The sequence below is a fragment of the Gymnogyps californianus genome, chromosome 20, assembly GCF_018139145.2.
Source record: "Gymnogyps californianus isolate 813 chromosome 20, ASM1813914v2, whole genome shotgun sequence".
NCBI lineage: Eukaryota > Metazoa > Chordata > Aves > Accipitriformes > Cathartidae > Gymnogyps > Gymnogyps californianus.
In genome coordinates, this window is record NC_059490.1 from 10,030,612 (window position 1) to 10,057,716 (window position 27,105).

The 27,105-nt window shown below is 36.1% G+C and overlaps 1 protein-coding gene across 6 annotated transcripts in view; it reads right to left on the minus strand.

Moving 5' to 3' along the window:
• The window catches only part of BCAS3 (BCAS3 microtubule associated cell migration factor), a 372,309-nt gene that overhangs the window by 322,521 nt on the left and 22,683 nt on the right, over positions 1-27,105 (minus strand). For all 6 annotated transcript variants that reach the window (XM_050908947.1, XM_050908945.1, XM_050908946.1 and 3 more), the window contains exon 6: positions 23,650-23,722. In XM_050908947.1, coding sequence (XP_050764904.1) covers positions 23,650-23,722 — 73 coding nt within the window. The remainder of the gene's footprint in view (positions 1-23,649; positions 23,723-27,105) is intronic.

The window sequence follows — 27,105 nt, forward strand, 5'->3', positions numbered from 1 at the left end:
AGCACTTCAAAGGCTCTTCAAAAACACTTTCAAAACAGTAAGACTCAAGTCTAGTTACTTTACATTAGAAGCTCATTGCTGCTAGAAAACACAGAAAACCATAGCAAGGTCTATGTACAAACTTTTTTTGATTTAAGTATGTTTACTACCTACAGGAACTTATTTTGATAAAAGGGTACACAGATTCTTATTTTAAAACAGAAGTTGATACAGCTAAAATTATATTAGCATAATTGATATCGATTACTATTTCCATATAAGCCTGTGTTGAACAGTTCCATTTTGACTTGACATACAGCTAACTACATGACTACAACTCCAGAGTATGTACCTTCTAATACATATTGCACCAACAAAATTATGGGTAATAATCCTGTCACTCAAATGAATAATTATTATGATGTCATACCTTTCTTTTGGCTGATCACGGTAAGACCATTCTACCAATGCTTTTTTAAACCACACTGGCTAAAAACCAGTAACTTGAGTTCAAGTGCTAATAATCAAGTAGTAGTATGGACTAGGTCAGAAGTACTCTGATACTCCATCTAGCTCCAATTCAAAAGTCCTCTTTCCAAATGTTACGTTTCTTTTAATTCCATGGTACACTGCAGTCCATGATCAGAAATAATATGCATGTTTGGGGTTTTGTTTATTATTTTCTGAAATAAATACAAAGACAAGGTCAAACACATTTGAGGATGCTCCTAGGACCTAGTCAGCAGAAACAAATGGCAATAGCCAGAAAAAGTCACACTTGTAGTCCTTTCTTCTTCCATAATGCTTGTGGTCCTGGCAGCACAGACACTCAGCATTATCACGAATCTTCAGATAGCCAATGCTTTCCCGGGAAAGTCCCATTTTTTTGGCTAAGTGCTTTATCCACCAACTATGACACAAAAGGGTAGGAGCACAAGCGCTTGCTCTTTCTTTGGCAATCTCTTCAAAGGTGGAAAGGTTAAAAAAAAAAAGTTTCAATCACTAGAAAAGACTTCTCTCTTTACCATTTCCTTCTGGTTATTTTAGTTCCTCTCCCTGTTCAACGCAATGGCTGTTACGAACCTCATTTGCTACTGAGCACTCTCAATTCATTAGACATTCATTAAATTAGCGTAATTTAAATTTATAAATCCTACTCCAAAAGCTGTGTACCTGAACAAGTAATGATACAATGCCGAGATCCATAATGTCACATTCTTTTTTGATATAGGCCTCACTAACAACTCTCAATAACATGGTTTCAATTTGCGGGGGGGGGAATCAACGATTTTAATTTCATTGTTCAACAGAACCCCATACAGCAAGGATTCTTGGACACTGCAAAATGTCATTTCTTTTCCAAAGACATTATTTCTCAACCATTCTAAAAGTATGAGCCTTGTGAATGGTCTTTCTTTACTCTCCTTTATATCTCCTCAGCTAGCAGCAAGATCAATTCTTCTAGAGCAGGAGAATGAAGATTATAGACACATATCTAAGGATTCATTTCTCTGTCATAGCACTTAACGAATAATAAGAGTACCTTGATTAGCCTACACTACTCACAAGCAGTAGTAAGAGCTATCCTTCCCTCCTCCATTTCAGTGATATCAAAAGCTCAGGCTCAGTGGTTCTGTGTACTTCCCTTACCCAGCCTCTGATATGCAATGGATTCTCTATTGACCCGTTTTAGCGTATTAAATCAACAGAAAAATAACACTTCGTCCTTTCTTTCTCCTCTAGAGGGAATTCTCCCCCAGGTTAGTTCACCGAAAGGGCTCAGTGAAAGGTCTAACAAGCATGGAAGCAAGAAAGGAAGAAGCAGCACATGAATTGAGCAATAAAAGGTGTGCAATAGGGCTGCAAAAGCGAGAACTGGCTTGCCACCACAGCGTTGCAGCACAATGCAGCTTTTTCTGACCCTTTATGACCTCCACTGAACTACTCCTAATTCCCAAACTTCTTGAAACAGGGAATTCAGGGATTTCTATGGTCCATGTTGCAGAGGAAAACAGACTCAATTACAGTGTTCCCTTTACATTCTTAAAGTTAAAAATCTAGACTGAGTCCTGGATACAGCTTTTAAAAGCTAGACATCTCAACTCCTTTTAACTCATTATTTAAGAAGAATTTGAACCCAAACCCACCAAGATCAAAAGCAGAGGATGAATGTGTTTCCCTTCTTCCATAACATTCGTACCACATACATTATTTCATTATTCTGCTATGTTACCACATAGCAGGAAGATTTACACTAAGCGTTTAAATATACAAAAAATTACTGCGTTCAGTAAGACCAAGCATCATTATTGATAAACATCCTGGAGTCCTTCGCAGGGTCTCTAGAAAAATTTACTTAGGCATAACGTTTTGTTCCTAACAATTTTCTTCACTAAATTATCAAACAAATACACAATCAAATACTAAAAATGACACCACCTATTAGAACGAAAAATAACATTTAGTATAACCAATATATTTAAATTTCAGCTACAAAACCAGAAGTATCCAAACTACCACAGAACACCACCAACATCACCACAGATTGCAAGACAGAGCCCCACAAACTTGCAAAAGCATCTCTTGACAATTGGAAGTTCTCGAAACCTTAGCATTGTACGAAACTAGTTACTGCATCTTGTTCTATTTCAGGAATAGTCATGAATATTCATTTCATCAGAGGATCATATAGACATTGTAAGTAAATATGCCTGAAATACAGTAGTTGATGGCCTGTCTTAGCCTATGCTAACAAACTACCGTCATTTGGGAAAAAATAAAGCAAGGAGACTTCTAGCTAAGAAGCTTTTCTTCTGATAAACTGAAGGACTGAAGGTTCATATACGTCTCATTGATGAGAAGGGCTCCGATCACATTTCAGTGTACCAGTGACGATTATGTAAAGGGGAGAGATTAAGACAGGAATGTGAAAACACTGTTTTTTGTGGTCTGGTAATAACATTAAGTCTGTCACAATAAAATTCTCGCAAATTACTCCCGCAGATAATTGACAAATTTTCATTAGGTATCCTGATTGTTAAAATAGCTGCTTAATGCAGAGATATCAACAACTTCTTTAAAGGTAATGGACACAAATTCACCAACGACTTCAAAATGTTGGCATTAATAAATATACATATACACTCAGGCTCTTGTATCTTCTTCTATTTGACTGTTGCAGTGCAGGGACAGAAGAAAAATAACAGATGCCTTGTACAGCTGGCACTTGACTACATCTGTGCTTATGCATCACGACGTAACTATCACCTCTTCACAGATTTGCTAGCTATGAGTCACACAATTTATAAAAGCTCTGTGTAAAATGTTTGCATACAGAGACAAATATACAGTACAGCACACACACACTTTTTACATGAAAAAAAAGGAGAAGACTGATGGAACCAACACGAGGCCAAAATCTTCTGTGTCTAGAAAGATTTTACTCTGCCTGCTCACAAGTGTTTACTTTCCTCCGTGCTGCCTCTCCCCACTCTGCCACGTGATGAACAACATCCCGCTCAAAGAGAATGGACATCAATTACAGAATGGTCTCATGAGTCCAGAAAGGGGGAGAGGGGAAAAAAAAAGTTTGAGGTGTAAAATTGAAATACAGCTTTTGCCGAAAAAGCCTATCACCAGGCCTTTATAAGGCATTCTTTACGTGAGGCATTTTCCAGTTAATTGTGGCATTTAAAAAAATCATCTCAGGATGGAAACTGTTTGGCCAACATAGCGCACCATTGTACGTTTTATACCATCTTCACGAAAGATAGGGCTAGAATCGTTAGAAAAAGAGATGAAGGGAAGCATCTCCATCTACCTACTTTTCTTGCTCTACATGTATACAACATAAGCTTGATGAGATACACAATGATGTCACTTGGGAACAACGACAGAAGTTAACGGCATCATAACACATTTTAGACAGCAATAAAATTGCTAAAATAATAGGTACAACCTTCCTCAGGGAAAAGTGTACGGTTATACAGGACACTGCTACAGTAAAAATATTTTCTATCACCTGTACTCCTTTATACAGGCTCTGCAGATTTCTTTCGGAAAACAGACAATTAACTACCGTTAACAGCCAATGTGTTAATGTATTAAAATGACAAAATGAATGAAAACTTTAGAAAAAGGTAATATTGTATCAAACTATCAATGAGATCACATGAAAAGATTACACGGATTGATCTAACAAATATCGAAAAAACTATCACTTCTCAAGAACACGACACTACAGGGATTCTAAGCAATATCAGTATTATAAATAACCTATCAAAGCTTGTCACAAAAAACTGTTCTAAAGATTAGTTGACTTCAGCATCTGTTGATTCAGTTGTTACGCCTTGATGTCCTTTAGTAAAGATGACGCAGCTGTCCGCACACAACCACTACCACATTCTCTACCCAGACACTCTTTTTGGTAACTTGACTTCACGTGACGGAACGAGGGAAATAGCTAATTTCCAGCTGCTATGTACAAATTGATCCTTGTCTAAGGTGCCGCTCTGCAGTATGCTGCATGTCCCTCTCGCCTGTTGAAACTGCATTACAATGAGCTCCATCTTTCTCTAATTACACAAGAATTACTTGTTCCATACCCTTATAAGGCAGTTTCTTTCTGTATTTACTCAGGACAAATATTGCACATACTAGCAGCAGGTTTTCTGAAGTAATGATCCCTTTCTTTCTCTTTTATAGTTTCCACATTAAAAAAAAAAAGATTTCTTCTTCTTCCATCACGTATTGACCTTCCTAATGTGCAGGGCAACATAAAGAGTTTTCTACAATGGAAAAAAGCGTAAAAAACTTCCACTCATCAGCATACTTGATCTAACATATGACAAAAAAGTCTTTCATTTAATCACTATCCCAGTTTTGATACTTCCAGGCAAGATATTTAAACAACATTCAGCAAATTCATATTCAAATTTGATGGGACTGGGCTGTGAAATGGTATGAGTTACTGCACAATATACAGGAGCAGCCTAATTAATCTCTACTGCCCTCAACAGAACAATGTCCATTTCCTTCCGAAGCTAGATACAAAAACCCCAGATATGACAAAAATTACAGAAAATGTTTTGCTAAATATAGCTGACTAATTTAATTTATTAAAGACTAACATGGTATTCGTTACTGCAGCAGCTAGAGAACACTGCTTCCCAGCAGCTAGAAAATGCTAATTCCATACCTTGGAGGCCAAATCTTGCTTTCCTTATGCACGACTACCAACTGATAGAAAAAAGGGACAGATCCATAAATTGGAATTACATTCCCTGGGAAAGGCTAATAATATTTAAACCTAGAGAAGCTTCAAGCCTTCCAGCACACATTATGCAGATCAGTAAATTTAACAGCTGTCACTAAACCAGCTTCAGACAGCGGGTCATGTACTTCCAGTCAAAAGTAGTTTGACTTTTATCATACAGTCATATAGTTACCACTAGTTCACATAAAAATAAAATGATGAATTAAAAAAATCTGGCAATTATTCTGTCACAATTTGTCTGTTATCTTTAAAGTTTTGTTTCACAAGAAAAAAGCTCTATTTTAATTTCAGTGTTTCGAAACTAGGTCAGATGACTGGTTATATTAGTCTACTCTGAAGCACAATTTAGTTTTCAAAAACATAACCTTTCACTGTTTCTAAAAAAATATAATCATTAGCGTACATCTGTTACTGCACTGCATGTTCCCAGACTTACTTTTCATTCTACTATGGTCACACTAGTACCACTCGTCATTATTCTAATGTATTCCTCTTGTGATGCTTTATTTGTTTGCATGCAATTTGCAATAATCATTTTTTCAAGCCCAGCAGACCCAACATAGAAAACAGCCTTATTTTTAATTACTTTTGGTGCCTTTAAGAAGAGGTAGAAATATTAAAACTTATACTGAGATCATACTCAAAAAAACTAATAGTACAATAATCTCTTACTGGGCCCAGCTTTAACAACCTGTGGGATTAAAAAAACATTTAAAAAGATTAGATGTTTCTGTAAACATTAAGTAGTCGAGTGCCTTAAATGGAATATAGCCTCAAAACTTATTTTACAAAAGACAGCTTATTTCATTGTCGAGTCAGAAGGGACCATTACCTCACGTAGACTTCCTGTCTAATGCAGGCCATTAAGTCTCACCTAGCTATCTATTCTTATACCTAGCTCAAATGCTTTAAAAGCAGTTCAGCCCTGGCACTGAACAGCATGTCACATACAGAAAACAGGAGAGAGAAAAATGACAGCCAGTCAAAGGAACTGGCTGGACAAGGTATGCCCAAATGATGTGCACAGCAAGCTGCTCTGGAAAGATTTTTAAAAATTACTAGTCTATAAAGCATCAGATCTACCAATAAGTTACTGGTAAAGAAAAAGCTGTTTCCATACAGGAATGAGGAGGACCCTGACAGTGACACAAGTACAAGTTCCTAAATAGCAGTACAGTGGTTAAGATTATCCAGTCACCTGTTCTAGCCGTGGCCACTCTCTGACGCTTCGTAGAAGGGGAAGAAAAGCAAAACAAAACCAGAGTGCACAGTACAGAGTTAATTAATTGTATATTGGAAAAAATTCCTTCTTGTACCTTTACACTGGAAAGTTGAAGCACGAGATTTGATTATGATCTCTGTAGTAATATTATTAGCATGCTGAGACCACAAAGGCAATTCTGTTCTCCTCAAGGCCCCTGTAGAAGGTTTGCTCAGATTAACAGATTTCAATACTAGAAGGATCATCTTCTCTTTCCAGGCCATGCACAAAACGTCCCAGAAGCTCAAAGAAATTATTTTTCACCAAGCAACCTAATATTGTCTTAAAAGACTTTGAGCAACAACGAGTCCCCTATTTTTATGGTAAGTTGTTCCAACATTTAGATCATTTTATTTTTATGAAATGACTTCTTATTGCAAGACAGAATTTGTACATGTTCTGCTTTTCAGCTTTTATGTCTCTGTCAACAACACAAAAAAAGCTCACTGCATTCAGTTATCTTTTGCATAAGTCAGTAACCATCCAAAGCAATCCAGTCACTAACCAATCTGCAACAAAGTGAAAAAGACTTTTAAGCCTTAAGTTGTAAGGTTTGTTTTCCAGCCCTAGCACGTATCTGCAGTCCTCCTCTGAGCTCTCTTCAGTACTGCAGTATTGTCACCTTCTTTCTGAAGGATGCACACCAGAATGAAAACTTAAAAAAAAAAAAAAAATCAAGGATTGCATTATTTATTCCTTAAACACCACTGCAGAAAAAGCTTTCATTAAGACTTTCACCATCTAGTCCCCTAAAACTCCCTGGCTGGCTCTCTGCATCCCAACTTTTCACAATTAAAGCTTGAAAACTCAACTCTAAGTAATTTTCTTACTTTCATTCATGGTACTTAACAGATTCATTCAAAATCAGGAAAAGCAGAGTAAGATTTCTGAGAAAGTGACACTTCCCAAAAACGTGTGTGCAGCAGTGAAACACAAAGCAGCAGAGACATTTTAAGTGTACCACAAATTGCAAAAAGCATGGAAGCACTTATTTCTAAATAAGAAAAACCTGTACCAATCTTAGACACATGTTACTAAATCTAATCCTTTAAATACAAGAGAGGAAATCATTTGATACAGCACTGAAGTATTTGTGTTAAATACCACGAGATACAAACTTCACTCTTGTATCTTCCTCAAATATTTTGATCAAGTCTATCAGTCTAGTAAAAAAAGTTGCATCTTAACCTCTTACCTCACCATCTTCGTAGTCTCACAGGCATATAAGAAAAATATTTTCAAAAAGTCATCAACTCTGCAGAAATCATTTTGTTACAGGTAAACTACAAGTCTCAGCCTGAATACCAAAAAGAGACATACCGAAAGAAAACCACAGTTTGCTCAAGTGTGGAAAGAAAAAAAGATGGGACTTGCGTGATTGTGCCAAAACGACCACTAGACAAAAAGTAGTACAGCCATCTGTGTGTACAATATGCAAGTAAACCACTAATTTTTTGAACAAAGGAAACAGATAAAAGGTGAACTAACATGCATCAGTTCCTGTGCAACATTGTATCAGGTAGGCAGAACAAAGATGCAAAGAACTGGGAATAGAGGTACCACTCCTTTCAAAGCCTTTCAATGAAACTTCTTGAAAAAGATCAAAAGAATATCTAAAGTGTTGATCCCTACATCTTACCAATGCTAACGTTTAAAACCCGCATTAATCATTTCCCCTTCTACTTTTTTGATTTCAAGGTTAGTAGTATTTTGTTTCTGTAATTTCGTAAGCAAGGCATTTCTTCATAGTGTAGAGTCTAACTGCTGAAACGGCTCAGGACTGACTCAGGAAGGACTGGTTTCTGTCTCCATGCGTAACCCAGGTCACGGTCTGAGAGAGAACCTGAGGCTTGACAGTGGTCTGCTGGCCTTGAAGGCTGTAAACCACCGCAGGAAAACTGTCCGTATCTTGTTTTTCTGTCTCTGCAGCAACATAAATCCCTATCCTTAGGTGAAAATAACTATCTTTTACTGTAAGGTGTGGTACCGTATAAACCTTTCCTCCTTCCATGCAAATTTATATTACCATAATTAGCTGCCCAGGTACAAATTAGTTCCATAAATTATAGAAGACAAATGTGTTAAGCAACCATGTTATGTCGTATCTATTTAAGCCAAAGTTATGTCCACTTTGTCTTTAGGAAAAATGATTCTTAAAGAAGATAAACTTCATTAAAAGGCAAAACTTGTAACTAAATAAACTATATTGCCATATGTTTACAAGCTTTGTAACTGTTCAAAGAATACTTAATGGTAATAACACATTAAAATAAGCTTATTGTAAAGTAAGTAAATTCTTTGCCTTATTCTCCATGTCTGTCTTCATGTATATGCTACCATTTGTGTTTTTAAAATGTTCTACCCAGTCCCTACACACTGTCCTTTTCAACTGTAATCACATATATTTTTATAATCTATTGACCTTTTATCAATTTAATTAGAGCTACGGTGAAAAATACCTACCTTTAGCAAAACATTTGCAACAGCGTACCTTCGGAAGAGATTAAGAACTTTTAATAAAAAGCCAATTTCACGCCAGCGGATTGCTATGCTGTTTACTTCTATACTCTCCGTATGGCTAGCTAAGGTAATGAACTAACTTAATATCTGGAATTCACTGATTTTGAGGAGAAAAAATAAGTTGTTCTCTGTCTACAGATATTTCAGTCTCCGTTCTATTACAGAAGATTACAAGCCTCAGTTTCTTCCATCAGATCCCTTTTTTTTTTTTTTATTTAAAAAAAGAAAAACTACCCTATTTTCTGTTGACTTCCAAGCTGGCTTCTTCCCCACTGTTTTATCCTTATTTATCAGTTCACCAGCTGATATTTGCTGTCCAGAGTGTTAAGATACACAGACTCCTGTGAAGCTGTTCTAATTACCATCCCATGAATCAGTTGTCAAGTGCTGCTTGTAAGTGGCAAGGCCAGCACTCCCCTCCAGGAGATCAAGTGCATCCACTTACCATAACAATAGAGCATAATGGACACACTACGCACATGCACCACAAATAGCATTTATCACAGTGGCATGAACATACAGGACACTTCACAAAAACACACAGCAAGAGAAGTCCTAATTCAAAAGGTTTATTAACCAAAAAGCACTAGAGGAAGAACATAGGTGGTAGGGGAAAAAAAAGGAGACTGCGTTGCATTAATAATGCAGCAAGATGTTAGAATGCAGGATTTAATACTGACTCATCACCAGACAGGACATCATAACTTTAGTAGACAACACGCAAGTCTCATACCTGTGAAAAACAGTTGCCAGCCCATTTTTAAAGTTCGGATCTGAGAATTTCAGACACATTTCAAATGCTCAAAGCAAAGTACTATGGGCCAAATCTGCAGTTATGTTGAACTGTATCGTTCCAGATGTTGCTATTTCTTTTTAAAAGGTGTCAAAAGAAGCCCTTAATCACAAGCAATACATAGAAAGTTTTCCCTTAAAAATATTTAAGAATGTTCCATCTTGTTGAGAAGTACAAAATGATCACACACGAGAATAAACCCAGCAAATTCATCTGTAAATTACTATAGCTTTCTGTAAGAAAAAACCTGCATACTACTCTTCTACTAGCATAATACACTGCATCTGTTTCTTTAAAGAGATCAGATTACATAAAAATTATCACCAAAGAAATAAGCTTCTAAAACAAAATAGAAAGCATATACCAGATTTTAAACTGTTCTGAGTTTAATCTAAAAGTGCAATACAGCTATACTTACTTACACTAGTAAGAGACAAATGTGGGAAAAGAGAAAGATGGGAACAAAGCTTTAATATAAAATGGGTGTCCACATAAAAGCTACTTAAAGTTGGGGTTTTTTTGTCGGTTTTTGGGGTTGTTTTTTTTTCCCCAAACAAATGAAGAAAATAACATTAAAAACAGACTGATGGCTGTAGGGAGATCTACCACTCTATAAATACACTTTGCACATTCATTTAAAAAACCAAACCAGTATAAAGATGAATTAATTGTTCCTAACATTTTCCTTAAAATTGAAAGATCAAAACAAGTACAATTATGTTTAAGACATGCTTTTGTAGACAAAGAACATTAACTCTCTCATCAAAAAAAATTTTAAAAGTATCTCAAGTGTCTATAGGTGATACAACACAGTTATCGGAATTGAGTACCCATTACTCTGAACTTCGCGTTCAAGCATTTTCAGGATATCTACTTGTGTAATTTTATGATGTTTTTCTTGTACAATGAATAAAAATGCAAATACATGGATTCCTGTCATCCCTTCCTATATAGACTCACACTTAACCATGGGTGAATGCAAGCTATTTCCACTATACGGTTTGTACAGTATCATACACTAAACTTGTGATTAGCTGGATACTGACAGAAACAGACTTCTCTGCTGCAGCCTCTACAACACAAATTCTCCTAGTTCCTAAAGTTTACCGTAGCTCTGTCAGCAGAAAAGATGCAGCAAAATGCCTGTCATGCAGGATACGGGAAAAGATGCAGTTATTGAGAGAGCTGACAATTCTACATTAAATAAATGAAGATCAAAACATTAATTTCAATGTAGTAAAAAGCCAGCCTACTAAAGGGCAATGCAGATAAACATTTCCTCACCAGTGTTGCACACTGCCATCATCTGCAACTTCAGGTCAACATTCAGATGCCATTGCTGATACAACGAGGTTACTCTCAATCACACACCACAGTTCACATGACGGGTAAAACCCCTGACTAAATATAGAATGAAAAGTTGTTTCCACTCTTGGGGCTGTATGGGGGAAGAATCTGAAAATACAAATTTTCTTGACAATCCTGGAACAGATGTTTTGAACTGATAGAGGTCACGGATTTTTTCAGTTCTAAGTACTTTTGACAACTATTATGTCCACTTTTGTTCAATTAAATCAATAGCTCCTTTGCTTCCTATCTGTAGTCGAGGTGTCAGAAAGACTGTGTTGTACATCAAGAAGAATAGGAAAATTTAAGACTAGGTTTTATCCACATACTGGTATTATCGTAACAGATACTACAAGAAAAGTACCATCAGTTCAAAGAGAAAAGTAAAAGGGAAGGAGAATCCTTAAAAATATTAAAATGCATAGCAACCTCCAAATTGCTCTGCAGTTTTGGCAGCAGATGGCTCTTCCCACATTCTGCATCACCAGCAGTACATTACATGTTTCTACTATTGTGTTTTCTGCCCATAACAACATTACTCATTCTCGTTATCAGAAGAGACTTTCTAGATTAGGTTTTTGTTGGGGTTTTTTATTTATTTATTTCAAAACACACGAAGCTAAATAAAGCCATACAACAGCCTACAACCTACCTTTATGTACCGCAGCATGTTGTATTACATTGCTTCATTGTATGGCATGTGGCATGCCTGTCACTGAAGTGTAAAATATAGCACAAGCTGGCTTTTCAGCTGTGACATGCTTTTGCAGAGAGACTAGAGTGTGACACACTTTCCACTTCACTGAGACATACCACATGTTACAAAACATAGCTGTCCCATCATATTTCGAGTTAGTTAATATAGGAAGATTAGCGGCATCTCAAGAGATTTGTTTATCTACAAGGCTTACTTGACCGTAGCTATTACTGAGCAAAAGTACATCTGGAGCTCCACTTTTCAGATCAGAATCGTTTTTTCTGGTATATTCTGGACTAGATTTTGTTCTTGTGTGTAATCAAACGGTCCTTTTATACAAAAGTTACGAACCTGCACTGGCTGTCTTTGATGATTCTACGAACATAGGCTTAACTGGAAAAATTTCTGTAAATCTTGGAGGGCATGAGCAAAGATTAACTTCTGAGTAGAATACAACTGCATTTGTCATACCTCTATCAAAGATTAACATTTCTATGGTCAGCTGATTAAGCTTATAATCTGGTAGATGTGTTTCCTCCAAAAATATAGAATGAAATAAATTTAAGAGTTGTCTTGTCCTCCTTCTTACTGTCAAATGAAGCAGAATCCACCCCTGAAATAAATGCATGTAATTTGTATCGTAATAAATGCTACACCGATCTTCAAGATCATACAAGATGGACCAAAATCAAAAACGCAGAAACTTTTTGCATATCAAGAGACAGCCACATGTCACAGCTTAATAGAAAAATATCAGATTCTGGGAGCACAACACTGAGAGCAAACTGATGCTGAAATATCTCAGCTCCAGCCAAATTTCACCAAGCACGTGTAGAACCCAAACAGGGCATTTTGTGGAGCCACTTACAGCCTTATAGCCACAGCTAGCCCTAGATTTTATAAACTGCCAATACGTATAAAACTCCAAATCAATACCAAAGTTTTTTTCTTTAGTCTGACGCCTTTTTTTATTGACAGTACTTTCTGATCAACGGCATATCAGAAGACAGCATAGTTAATATAGATGGCAGTTGATTATTGCAGCAAATGTACACTAATTGTATATATTTGAGGCATTATTTGTTACATTTAACAAAGAATTCTACCAAAAGCTAAAAACAATCTGAGAGTCAACAGAACCCATTCTTCTGAACTGCACTACAAAGCTTCTTCAAAAACACAGACCAAATCTTTACTCAGCTATTGTGAGAGCGTCATGTTCCTCTGCAATCTGTGTATGTTAAAGGTCTCAGCTTGCGTGTGACTGAATACTCCATAATCAATATTTAAAAGGCGTCTTTACCTGCAACTGTTAACATGGCAAAAGTATTATGAAGGATCAAATATTTTATCCTGTTGATTCTTGTAACAAATTTCTTTAGATTTCAGATTTATTTTTTTCTTTTCTGTGCTTTACCTTATGATTCATGGCTCTGACAGGCCTATTGGCATCTTCTCATCTCACATGTAATCACCACCAACAAAGGCCAAATTAAGCAAGCAGCTCCACACCCGCCTGCCCCACCATCCCAACCCCCATGCGAAACCACTTTTTGGATTCAACATTAAACACAAAACCTTGTACCAACCTGTTTTATCTAAAATAGGTTTGCCGTTGGGGTCATTAACAACATAAGCAGAAACTAATGGGATTGTGCAACACTTCATCACCTCCGTATTATGTGGCCTCTGCCTCAAATTGCATGACAGCAATCATTATAAGACATCTTTCAGTTGCCTATGAGTCTACTAAACCTTAGTTGTTTATATGCTAGTATCTGGCTCAAGTTACGATTTTTGAGAAGCTTGAAAACAATCCCATTTCCAAGAAAGAATTAGAGGGTTTTAGAGTGCATATGACTGAAGTTGAGCAGAGATAAGCTTAGATCTATGGTTAAAGCACTTGAAAAGCGCTGTGAACAACAAAGCCTCTAAGAGGTTCTGGTCACATCAGGGAGGCCAAAATTTTCACAAGTGCCCATTAATTATATGTTCTTAAGTCTTACTTGATTTACTTTATGACTTGACATAGCAGACCGTGTTCTACAGATGTGCAGAACTTTCACCGTAACTGAACTCACTGAAAGCTGTTTTGAACTTATGAAATAGTACCTGAATATAATTACCCCGAACAAGGAGCCCCGTGAATAGCAAAACGCATAGCCTGCTTTTCTTTAAACCGGCCTTAAGGTTGAGATCCTATATGAATTGCTTAACATCAAAAAAAGCGTTAGCTTATGTCATAGCCTTTCTCTCAGTGAAGCCACCGATATAGCTACCTCCTTTACCGGACCACTTTTCATAAAATTTGGAGGAATTTCATAGTTAAATGCGGCTGATATTTCCAGAAGGAATTACAATTGTTAAGGAAAGGCACACAGAAATACTGCATTCTCACCACAGAGACAGTCACCTAATATAGCAGATGCTGAAATGGGAGATACAGTCCTTCAAATGGTGCAGGCAAAATTGATTAAAACTTTTAGTGTTATTCTATTAATGCCTCATCTGTAAAATGAGATAATTATACTGTACAAATATTCTATTAATAATTTAAATCACAATTAATTTTAAAAACAAGTTGGTGAGCAACCATCCAAAAATGCGGTAAGGGGTCTCCTCAGGTGATATTCTCAATATATTACCTAGTCAGAATTTAAAGAAAGAAGGGATTAAGCAAGACCTTTTTTTAAGAACATGCCTTACAGCTTCTTCACAAAGAAGGAGCCTTCTAAATCTCTATTTTGAATTACTGAGGCAAAATTTACTGCATTACACATTTTAAATTATTTGCAAATTTAAAATTTTAAAGCTACCAAAATATATTCATTCTGCTTCAAAAAACAGATCAGAACTAAAGCAAAAGATTATATCAGATTATTTCAATAGATTCCACTTATTGTGTTTTAATTGTCTTTTCCCATACTTCAGAGATTTAAAAGAATCTAATCCATACGTGAATGCTTGAGCTCAGCAAACGCACTTGATGTTTCCTCTGTATACTAAATATTATTGGAAGAAAAAGAAAGAAAAGAAAAAGGACAAGAAGGACTCCAGAGAGACCACTGTAAGAGAGAAAACGGCATTTAGTAACAGATGCAAAGTTCAAATACCATCAAATTGTAGTGAATTACTCAAGTGGCAGCAATTGTGTAACAATACAGATACAAGGGCCGTAAGTTAATGCAGTTTGCAATTAGCTGCTCAAACTTCAAGCATGAAGCGATCACTGTTATTTAGGAAAAAACATATTAAATAGCATCATCTTTGAATTGACTGAGAACTCAATATCTGATGGTGTTAGTATCCTCAGAAAAAGAGAACAACTTAAATCATCCTGAAATTTCTAACTGTTTTGCAATGTACTTTAAATCCTTCTTACAGTATATAACATCGAAATAACCCTAAAACATACAAGAAAAGAAAATATAATCCCCAACTGTTCTCTGGGTCCATGTCACATTGATTTATAACAGTTATTTCTAAGACAGACAAAAACACACAGATGCAAACAATTACTCTATTTTTGTAGGCAACAAGTGAGGTGGGTGGTAACTGAGAAATTTTGAAAAAATCCTGTCACAATATTCCATTTTTTCTTAAGTAACCCTCATCACACAACAAACGCTCGCCACATCAGAGACTTTCCAGGGCCTGAAGGGCCACTTTGATTCCAGACCGCTGCAGGCATTAGCGGGGACGTAATTAGGGTAAAAAGTTCAACCACAGTTCCATGTCTAGAGTGCTGCCAGAAATAAATTTCCTCTCATTCACTGGTTTCTACTGTACCCTCCCTGAGAAACATATTGAAAACACATTTATCTTTGTAGAGTTTGTTCCTCTTCTAATTAACTTTATAGCGTTTACAGTATTTAATAATTTAAAGTGGAATTTAAAGTGGCCCTGGAACCAGCAGCTTTGCCTGTAATGGCGCTGTGCATTATCTTTTCCCTGTAGTGCTTCTTTTGACAAGTTACTCAAGGAAGGTATGTGCTCCAGCTGGTTTTATCTGGCTGTGCATTTAGCAAACGGCTACTTCCTTCCCTCCATCTCCTCCCCGTATCATTACACGCACGGGGGGTTGGAACAGCAGTAAAATGAAACTATGCCTCAGCTCGGAAATCTGCTCTCCCAAACCTCCACGCTATCCCAAGGATTGCTTAGAAAAGGTTTATCTTTTTACAGCTTAATAAATCAAAGCTTGAGAAGGTCAAAACTACCCCTAGTTCTCACCAACTGGTCAAAGTTTGACCCCAAATACTCATTTTCGTCCTTCCAGTTTTGATCCAAGATTAACAGTTTATTATAGTCCAAAGGTTATTTCTTACTATAGTTCACTCAGACAAACATTTGGTAGATCAGAAGAACACCAGATCTTTCCTACCCTCGGTATTTACAAATGGAAACACTACCTTATTCCATTAAAGCTGTATCTCCTAGCATTTCAATCTGTGATAAAATTCACAGAAAAACCAGTAAACATGACTTCAACATTGCAAAAATAGCTGAAGTACATTAATACAATTATAGAAACAAGTTACAAGAAAAAATTCTGGGATCTGAAGAGCTCTTTTTAAGATGAAGAACGTTGCTATCTTTAGCACATAACATAACAATCAAATCCCAACATCACTAAAAGGAATTTAAACTACTTTATTCAGGGGTTGCATCTCTCGGGATCTTAAAAGCTACCACACAACCTGTTAAGACTAAACTGATTTTTTTCCTACAATAACCAGAGAGGATAATGTTTTTCATCCGCTAGAACGGAAGGAAATCTTTGCAAGGCAGTTGATAGGATGGCACACTTTGCAGTTAATGATGCTTTACAGTTTTTCAACAGTACAAGAGCCTTTGGGACTCAATCCCTCAAAGATAACAGAAATGGGAGAGCTTTACCCAACTTAAAAGGTTCTACTATACTTTTTAGAACAAAAACAATTAAATTAAGTTCGCTCTCTAGAAATTTAAACTTATACATCCTTGACAGTCTTCAAAAAATAAGGCTGGGGAGAAAAAAATGTGTCCGAACTTTGCATAGTCTTCAATAAAAGAACACAAATATCTAACAAACTTCATGAAATCTATTTCCCAGTGTCCAATACAATTGAAAATCATAACCATCTGTCCAACCCATTTTTATGTGTGGTTTGAAAAAACATGCCGTATTTTATCTTGCGTGAATACACCCTTTACACACTCATATGCATGATTCAGTCTCTGGCATAGCCAGGTGAGTCCACGGCATAACCACTGCATTTGCAGTAGCATTCCAGTAAAAATATCCCGGGGAGAGTTACTCTGAGCAGTGTGAGAACTGTGAACAGAACTGCATTCGTCATAGCTAGTTTCCTCCTCTTGGGTGATCCTTCCAGAAAGCTTTGCTGTTTGTCTCTAACAAATCATTTCACAGCTAGCTAATTTTAAATATTAAAAGCCACAGACACTTAGAACTGGACAGTGGATTTTAGCATTAACTAGTTACTTTGCCAGATAAGGAAAGGGGTCATGTGATTTTAAAATATTAATGCGAGAAAATATTAATGCTTTAATTGCATTATTTCTATTCTTACTCATGTAAAGCTGCTTTCTACCTAAACCTTAACACTCCCATAAACACGCTCCTGAGTTAAACTTGTGTTAAGGTTAGTAGGTTTTAATCTACATTAGCCACATTAATAAAGTATGCTTCCTGAAAATCTGCTGCCAATTGATTTGCCTTGTAAACTGATCAGCAGGGGAAAAAAGTGCTGGCTAGCCAAAGTTGCACATTTTGTTTGTTCCAACTACTCCTCCTTCTTTAACTTGCCCTTATTTCCTTTCTCCTCCCATGATTAAAAAAGATTACCTCCTCTTCTCATACCCTTAAATGACCTCCATCCAATTCTTCAAGTCATCCAAAATTTTCCATCACTTGATGTCATCAAATTAATATGCCTTTCTAAAAATATATGCTAGAAATCTAACACATGCTATGGGCTGGCTACATAGGTTACTGATTGAGGTCCTTTACTCTCCATAATGTAGAAAGTTGGAAAGTCTACTGGCCTCAAACTCTTACTTTTTAATCTTCTATAACTGATCTTTCGGTTAGCTATACTCATATAGTTATCTGATTATCATACATGCCTACATAAGACTTTGGCATAAATTCCTAATCTTTTATGCATCTATATTTGGCTATTTGGACAAAGGACAAGTGCACCAAAGTGTCAAACACTTTTTGTAAGGATGGCTTAGAGATCTCGGTTGCATTTCAAGGAGTTCTTCAAGACTTTTTTCCCCCATCTCCTGCTGAATGATGCATCTACAGAAGATGAAATATTGCTATCCAGAAACGTGGTTGTTGGGACAAATCACTTATAGGATTTCTACCTTCTTTGTTTTGCTCTGTTAAAAGAGGGATGGGCAACAGAATAAAGCGTTCTAGCAAGCGGGTGAGACCACATTTCATGGCTAACCAGCTTTAGCAGGAAAGCTAACCTAAGAAATTCCATCCTCTGCGCTCATTCCCACCTTCATGCTACAACTGACTACATTCTCAGTTGCACCTTGCAATTTTGCATGCAATTGTTCGTAAACCAGGTGACTGAAATAATCTGTATCATTAAAAATAAAATTGGAGCATTATTTTTTATTTGAATTATTTCTGTCATCTCCTTTACTGTATGGTTCTACAACCAGCTGAAGTGACACAGCCCAGGGATGCAGAAAGCAGCAGCACAAGCAGACAAGGTGAGTAGGAATTTTAAGTTGTCTTTGCTGTTAGTCAGTGAATCACAGAACTATGGTCTAAAGCCTACCCTGCTGTAAGCCCACAGTTGTACTGATACAATCTTTTAGTTAGGCTGGTATGCATTTCATTACAAGAATTTTGTCCCCCATGTATGATAAACTGCTTAGCTAATAAGGAAAACAAAAAGAAAAACAAAAGAAAAAAATCTTTAGAGTAGAAACAAAGTTTGGTAACTCATAATTAAGCATGAGGGGGTAAACACTTGAGTCATCGGAACACAGCGTTTGAGGAAAGGCATATACTAGGGTTTAAAGTATTTAAAATGTTCTGTACTCAGGAGAGGTGGTTTCATATGTAAGACGCTGTGATTACTCATCTCTCTCTATCCTGCCTCCTTCTTCCTTTCTCTGCACCTACACACACTTTTTTCCCCCCCCTCCTGGCATGGTCACTTCTATTTTGTTAGCTTTCTTGTTACCTATATCACCTACTGAACAGCAGACTTGCAATCACTCTCAAAACAGTTATTTCTTTCTGAATAATCTAAAATAAACCAAAATTATACTGGTCAATTTCCCCTTAAACTTCTCCATTAGCTAAAATGAAGCATTTACTTAAATTAAAGATATCAGTACATTTGCATTTGAGCAGAACAAAAAGCATGTCTAATGTATTTTGGACCTCTCTGGTGTATTTGACAGTATTCTACAGATCCAGTATGTTCCAAACTATGGTTTCAACAACCCATATGGGGAAAACAGCAATATATTTCCATTTAACTTAATTGGTCTTATCTAGTTATCTTTAAACTGAGTAGCTCCAAACAGCAGACACTGACTAGCTCTGCCATGCAGTTTTGTGGCCACCACTACTACTTTTTTTGAGGGGGAAAAAAATTTCTCTGTTCACTTTATAGATTACTAATCTTGATGTTTCACCACCTAGGAAATTCATTAATATGTACCAAAACCCATCAATTCATTTTGTGTGTGTATAAAGATTTGTTTATCTTAGCACCAAGAACAAAGTAAGCATGCCTCTACAAAACTCCACAAACCAGAATTTATGCAGATGTTCTTTCCTTTTTGGTTTTCCTTTAATTTGCAAATCTTGTAATCTAAGACTGAAGTTGACTGAACCAACATCTAAACCAGCATAGTAGTATCAGCCAAAAAACACAATCTGTTTCCCATTTATGTGTCAAGACAGCATCCTTTTTGGGGGCTGCAAAAACTATTGTTTTGAAAAGATTATATAGTGAATCATAGAATGGTCTGGGTTGGAAGGGGACCTTTAAAGATCATCTAGTCCAACCCCCATGCTAGACATTTCAGTCATTTTACTAGATGGAAAATTTGACTTTTACAATACAAAAATGTGTGTACCAAAAGCTAGTCAGAAGCTCAGATACAAGGCAAAAGTTTAGAAAACACAAATTTCATCTTCCCTGGTAAAATACTCATTGCGGGGAATACAAGGATTGAGCTCAGTGACAAATATCTCTCTATAGAATTTTTACATACAGCAGGTGCCAGAAATTAATTTCAAAGTGCAAAGTTTAAAATTTTAGATACACTACAACAAATTTTTTTAAAGCATGTTCTCAACCGTGACTGTCACAAAGAATTTAAGATTTAAAATTAAGAAATATTAAACTTAACATTAAGACCTTAATACTGATATTCAAAGGAATGTAAGTTTTATCAGCATATATCAAGGAGTACTGTATTAGGTTACATTACAAAAGAGATGCAACCCACATGCCAAGTTACCCAGAAGTTGATTTCTAAGTTAATACGTTGTTAAATCTGTGGGAGACATACTAAAAATAAACAAGATATTTTTAGACCTGTCAAAAATCTGTAATTCAGTAAAACATTAGGGGATCTCCAGGGCAAACTATTGTATTTCTAAGTTACCAAAGAGATCTTCCACTGTGTAAATGACAATGAAAAAAATTTCAGGAATGAAACATGAATCTAAACATTGATTTTAGGCAAACATTATTTTGCATAAAGTACTTTTATACCCATCTTTGTTTCATAATGAAGGAAAGAAGTCCTAGCATATTATCACAGACAAAATTATTGATTAATTTCTTTCCATTAAAGTACATGGTACATTAGAGGGATAGCAAAAAATACTGGAGTTATTTAATATAAGTGATATTTTTGAAGTTACTAATTCATGACTACTTGAAAATTCTTTGGATTCCAGATTGACAATTGTTCTACATTAAAAAGAATACCTTTTTATCATATTTCCCTCATTATAGTGTATTTACTTTACAGCTAAACGAAAAGAGAAGAATTTCCTGATGGCAACCACTAATGCAGACTAGTGGTCAGAACCAGGAAATCCCAGCTCCTAACTTGAACGTGTCAATATCTCATTGATATAGTCCTAAAAGATAAAATAGTATTAAATGACAGTGCAGTGGATCTAGATAAAAACTATATTCTATCAGATTTGTATTACTTTAATGGTTTAGCATCTTTAACACTTAAAGCTTGCTCATGTAATTTTAATACCTGCTGAATTCCAATGTCTCAAAGATTTTATGCATTTGAATATATCATTCTCCTTGGAATCATTCTCCTTGGTGAATGATTCTGACAGATTTTAGATAACAACCTGGGTAAAACCGGAATGGGAGAAAGCCAGAGGACTGTTGGAAGTAGCAGGAGCACTTCAGGAGGTCACACGTTTCTCCTCTAAAAAAGTGACAAACCTGGTGTCCTAGTGAGGATGGGGAGAAGGGCAGGGGGGCTGTGCTGGTGGAATTGTTTTCTTTTGAGACTACATCTTGCAAAGATAAGGACACCGGCCCTATTGTCATAACCATGTCCAATCTCATTCAGTTTATATTAAAGAAATACAATATAGTTTAATGTATCAGCATAACAGACTGTGTGTTGGAAGACTTGGATTTCACTTCTGGATCTGCTTTGGACTAGTTGCCTTTGAGAAAATCATTCAGTCTTTTAGACACTTTGTTTACCTTTCTGTTCAATTGGAAATATTTTAGTGTCAGTGCTACATCATTCCACTGATTATTTTACCTGCCATTTCAGTAGACAGAATAGGCCTCCTATTCCCTGCACATTTTCAGTAGTGTGCTGACAGCTGCAGTATTTCATGCCATAGCCAGCATAATCTCCAAAGTAGGTGAGGAGATGACCGTAGTGAAAATCAAGTGCTTTGGAATAAATGCTCTAGAACAAAGGTAGTATTTTCTTCAGATATATGATTAAACAAGGTGTTTTATCTGTCCACAGCTATTAAGATATACAGGAAACGATGTTAAGCACAAAACCTCAAGTTAAGAACAGAACTAAAATTGTGGTTCAGTTTCAGAAGCCATTCGTAACGCAGCTATTTTAATGTTCTACACAAATTCTTCTTTATGCATAACAATCATTATAGAAATGTAATCAAACGATCTATGAATTTAACAGAAGAAAAAACAAGTGCGACATTTGAGCCAATTTAAAAGGAGTGTGACTCCAGTTGAGGGCAAACTATCAAAGAACTCTTAATCTGAAAGCTATTGACAAAATAGGTAATTTGCAAGGACTCTTTCAAAAATAACTTGCAATGAACCGTAAGTGTAGGAAAGTGTTTCAGAATTTTCTCTTGAAGGTTTACCGCCATGACCAAACTGGTTCTTTATTAAATGGGTAAACAAGAGCCTGTAGCACAGTCTCCTTTTTTTAATGATGTGCTAAGTCTTCTGGTCACAGCAGAAAGCCTGATTTAAAATCTTCTATTTGCAGATATTTAACTACTGATAAGTAGTAACACAAACCTATCCATTCATTTTGAAAACATGAGCTTTTTTTTTTTTTTAGAAAAGCAGAAACTACCAGTAATCTTTGAAGTATTTCCCATTAACTGAGGAATACAATAATACAGTATTAATTCTCAGATATCTCAGCTTCTAAAGCAAAGGTATGAAGGAAAGTTTTTTCCATCCAACATATCCTTTACGTATATAAATACACTGCTTGGATTAAGACAGAAAGTCCTACAAGAGCAGTACTTGCATCACCGGTTACAGGCACTCTTACTTAGAAAAAGTGATTCACGAGATTACATACACTTACAGGAGGGGAAGCAGAAAAGGCACTATACACAGTTCTGCAAGTTGTAAACACATCAATAGAAAGACATTTCACTTCTCTACCCTACACGGTTTTTGTTTTAAACATTTAAGACAGGTAACATTAATACTCTAGTTGAACACAGTGATAATACATACAGAGAAATTTACAGAGACTTGATAGTCTTCCTCCACACCCAGAGTGATTAAATTCTTAATTGAAAAGGGAGTGGCAGAGAATTAGTCTTACTACTGTAAGAAGATTTACTGCAACTGTTTAGCCTTTGAATTGCTGTGTAGAGGATTACCCTTGAAAAGCAAATATTTTCCTGTAGGTACAGATATAAATCCTTTGCATTGTCTGAATCAACACATCAAACAGACATAAAATATCTTAAGCTCTTTTATAAGAGGAGCGATACAACAATACTGTCCAGAGAGCACAAGACAAGACTGTTAACTTATTTTTCTATCTCAAAGCAGATTTAACATGTATTTTGCTAACAAACAGTGAGTGGCTGTAACAATGAAATTGCTTGGTGCTTGTAATTCATTTGGTATATGACTGCTGCTTGAAAGCATCTTTTAATTACTTTTTAAGACACAGATACTACTTTAGACACTTCTTAATAATAATTCTGACCAGGATTAGTATCAGAAAAGGCTAATCATAAAACTGTGATTACACTGAGAACAAAATAAACTCAAAATACCACTTCATCTATTTTATATCAAGACTCTCTATTTTTTATTCCTTCTAAAAGGCTTAAGTCATAGGCAAATGTGTGCTGACACACTGAAAAAAAAACTTTAAAAGCACTTCACAGTGTTATCCCATTAGCAAAAAAGGAATAGAGCCTTAAAGATGTAATCTACTGGGGTTTTTTAGATGATTTTACAATCTGTATATAAGACTTCATTCACGAAAAATATTCTTACCCAGACGATCCAATGCTTTTGCACACACCAAGAAGAGGCCGCTTCTCAGAAAAATTATCACATTTCTGAGCACCTAATAAGAGGGAAAGCAAAAAAGAAAAAGCAAATCACTATGTACTGTTTGTGTTACCTTTCAAAGTACAGGTGTGCATGTTGTGGGGACCCAACATATTGGAAGGATATTGAATATATAATACAAAACTCACAGCCTGTACAAGATTAGTGGTAGAAATACGAATAACAGGCAGAGTCACAAACACTGCAAGAACTGTTCTTGAAAGAGACAGCAACAAGTAACAAAACAAGTAGCAAAATCTGGCCAGGATTTTGGAGTTATTTTCTGTTCATTTCAGCTGGGGTTAAGGATTCCATAACTATAACAAGTAACACTTGCTCACTTTTCATTGTTGTATAAAAGTTGTCTGTAATAAGGCTGTCACCAACTCTGCGTGGATTTCACACGTTGGTTTCCAATTTATTCTACTGAGTTATAAGTGGAGTATAAGAGTGTTAACCATAAGAGCGCAGTGTAAGAGCAGTCACTCTCTTTAGCATGTGACAAGCTGGGCTGCCAGTGTTTGCCCAAAGCACAGCCATGCTTACAGCCCATGCCTTGTGCCTAAGAAAATACAAGATTAAATTCAAAACAGTCTTCAATAAGTTCTGCCACCAAGTGATTTAAGCCTTTAAAAGAAAGCAACCTCCAGCGAGACTCAGGCTATGCCTGCTGTTCACTCAAAGGGAAAACACAACTCTAACACCGTATCCAATCTACTTTTAAGGTTAGCTTTACCACGTAACACCAGCGCAGCCCCAGCAGCGGAGTTTGGCATGGGCTCGTCCTCTGCTCTAATTCAGCTGCTGAGACAGTTCTGCCGCCCTGGGATCCGTGCATGCCGCCACTGCTGGCACCAGAGCTAGGCAATTAAAACTAGCCTTTCGTCTTCCCAAACCGCAGTCACGCCTTCACTCCAGAACCACCTAATTGTTAAATACGCCATACTTCTTAAAATGGGATTTTAAAAGTTTTGAAAACTTTGCCTTATTGCTACGTAAACAGAAATAAAACTGAAGTTAAGTCCAAAAATCACTCTTCTACTTGTGAACAATGTTTACTAAGTGCCAGGGTATGTTTCTACCCAACCTAAATAATAGAATAACAGCCACCACCACCACCACTACTAAATTTCCTCCATTTTCTTTCAACCTTCAACTTTTTAATTATCTATCTATCTATAGGTATGTGTGTGGTGAATAATGGAAATTTTTTTTCCTCCATTATACACCAAACCCTTTGATCTATAAAAGAATATTAGTGATATAGTCTGTTCAAAATTTAAGTCACAAATACTGGTGTAGTGCACTAAATCAATTATTCAGAAAGGCACAACAATTAACAATATACATTTTCACATAACAGTCTCTGTTAATTATTAATAACTCAGGTACATGCAATTAATTTGTAACAAAAACTGTTCAGTACTCTCATCTGTACAAGGATAAGTCTTCCCTCCTACACATTCGGGTATTTATAAAGTCAAATGGGTCACATCAATAATTTCACCATCAACAATAGCTTTACAAGTAACCTAAAACAGCCAAATGTATTTTCCTTTTATTCCTATTATTTCAAGGGCTTTTATGAGTCATACCTGTACTGTATGTACTGACCTGTAAATTGATAAATGAAACATATAGTCTTCTTAAGAATCTGGCAACCAATTTGTTTTCTTCAATACAAGTAACAGATGAACTCCATTTGTTTCTGTTTACTTAGCTATTCTCTCAGCATTAAGGGTGAAATGCTGACTACCAGGAGTTCTGACAGTGATTTAAGTGGAGCCAGGACTTTACCTTAAGTATTTAATTTCACTTTTTTTTTTTTTAAACTAGGATATATCAGAAATATGAATTCAGATGTTTCTTTATGGTCTAGTTCTAAGTTTAACAACAAGGAAGAGGGAGCAAGGGGAAGAAAGGTGGTGGGGAGTACAGGGAAACAACTGTACGAAATCAAAAGGAATACCAGTTTTTAATACCCACGACACAAATTTGCAAAATTTGTACAATAGGTGCTTAAACTTCTGATTTCAGTCTGTAATGACTGAGGTCCTCATTTAAAAAAAAATCCATTTTCTACTTCAAATATATACTTTCAGAATGTAAATATTAATACTGTAGAAAAGGATCATTATTTTGAGGACTCTGCAGGGCATTAAATCAGGTTAATAGCGGTCCCATTCATGAGATTGCAAAAAGCGACATGTGTTGTTCTCTGCAATGCTTAATGGAGTCAGCAACCCTTTCTAGTTCTGCAGTGGGATTTAATCTTCCAAGTTACAGTGGATTAATTTTTATTTGTAAAATTGTGTTTATTCGCATGTGCGATATACTGACGTTGTACACACCTGCTCCACACACAGTGTTTAACAAAATGCAGCAGGATGATTGAAATGAAAAACAGTTAGCTAAATCCCTCAAATACAAAAAGTATTGAAATCCTGTTGCAAAGTCTTTTTCTTAAACTCCTTTTATTCTAAATCCTTTTAATTCTGTCATATAACACTACAGCATTTATAAAAAGCTGAAAATCCTGACAAATCACACAATTAAAGTAATGAAAACTGCCCTTTCTGCCAACAAGGCACCACCTTACCTACAGCTCCATTTAGCTAAATGATATATGTTTAAAAAAAAAAATCTAACTTCAGTTAGTATACTTAAACCCGAAAAAAAATATCTGTGGCTAAAGGAAATTTCATACAAATCAACATTTAGAACTTTATGAAGTCAAAACGTTATCCACACATAAGCTCAAAGCAGCTTATGTACTGTACTTCTGATGAAACTGTGAAGAGATATCTCTCGGGCCTACTAAGGCCTCTCAATAATGCCAATAACAATAGTAACAACAAAATAGCAGCAGCAGCAGCACACCTTTTTGAAGAATAAAAATGAAACTCCAGCAATTTTCACAGGAACTCAAAAGCTACTCAAAGCTATGAAAAGTACCCTTGTTTCCCTTGATTAAGAAACGCTCTGTATAAATGTCAAATTCTGACCTATTTAGCAACAGCATATATGCACGATAGAGTATATTTTTCTGGTACGTAATTCCACTGATCAAGTTCTATCACAGCCATTTAATAATGCAGTCCATCTCCTTTTCAACTAAAGCCCTCTTATTTCTATCTGTTACTTGAAAATTGTGTTGCATTTGTGGTCCTGCCCCATGTCAGTGTAGTAGCCGACCAGTATCTGGAAATGCGTTAGGCCACATGGCTGGCATTCACTACGTACGGTTTTCACTCCCTATTTTCCTGCTTCTTTTTTGGGGGGCGGATCTTTCTTAACATTTCTTAATCACTACCATTTTGTGTCTGCTTTCTTATTGAACACAAATGCAGAAAAGCATATGTGCTACTTGAAACAGAAGTGAAGAAGCTCAAGCCAGTC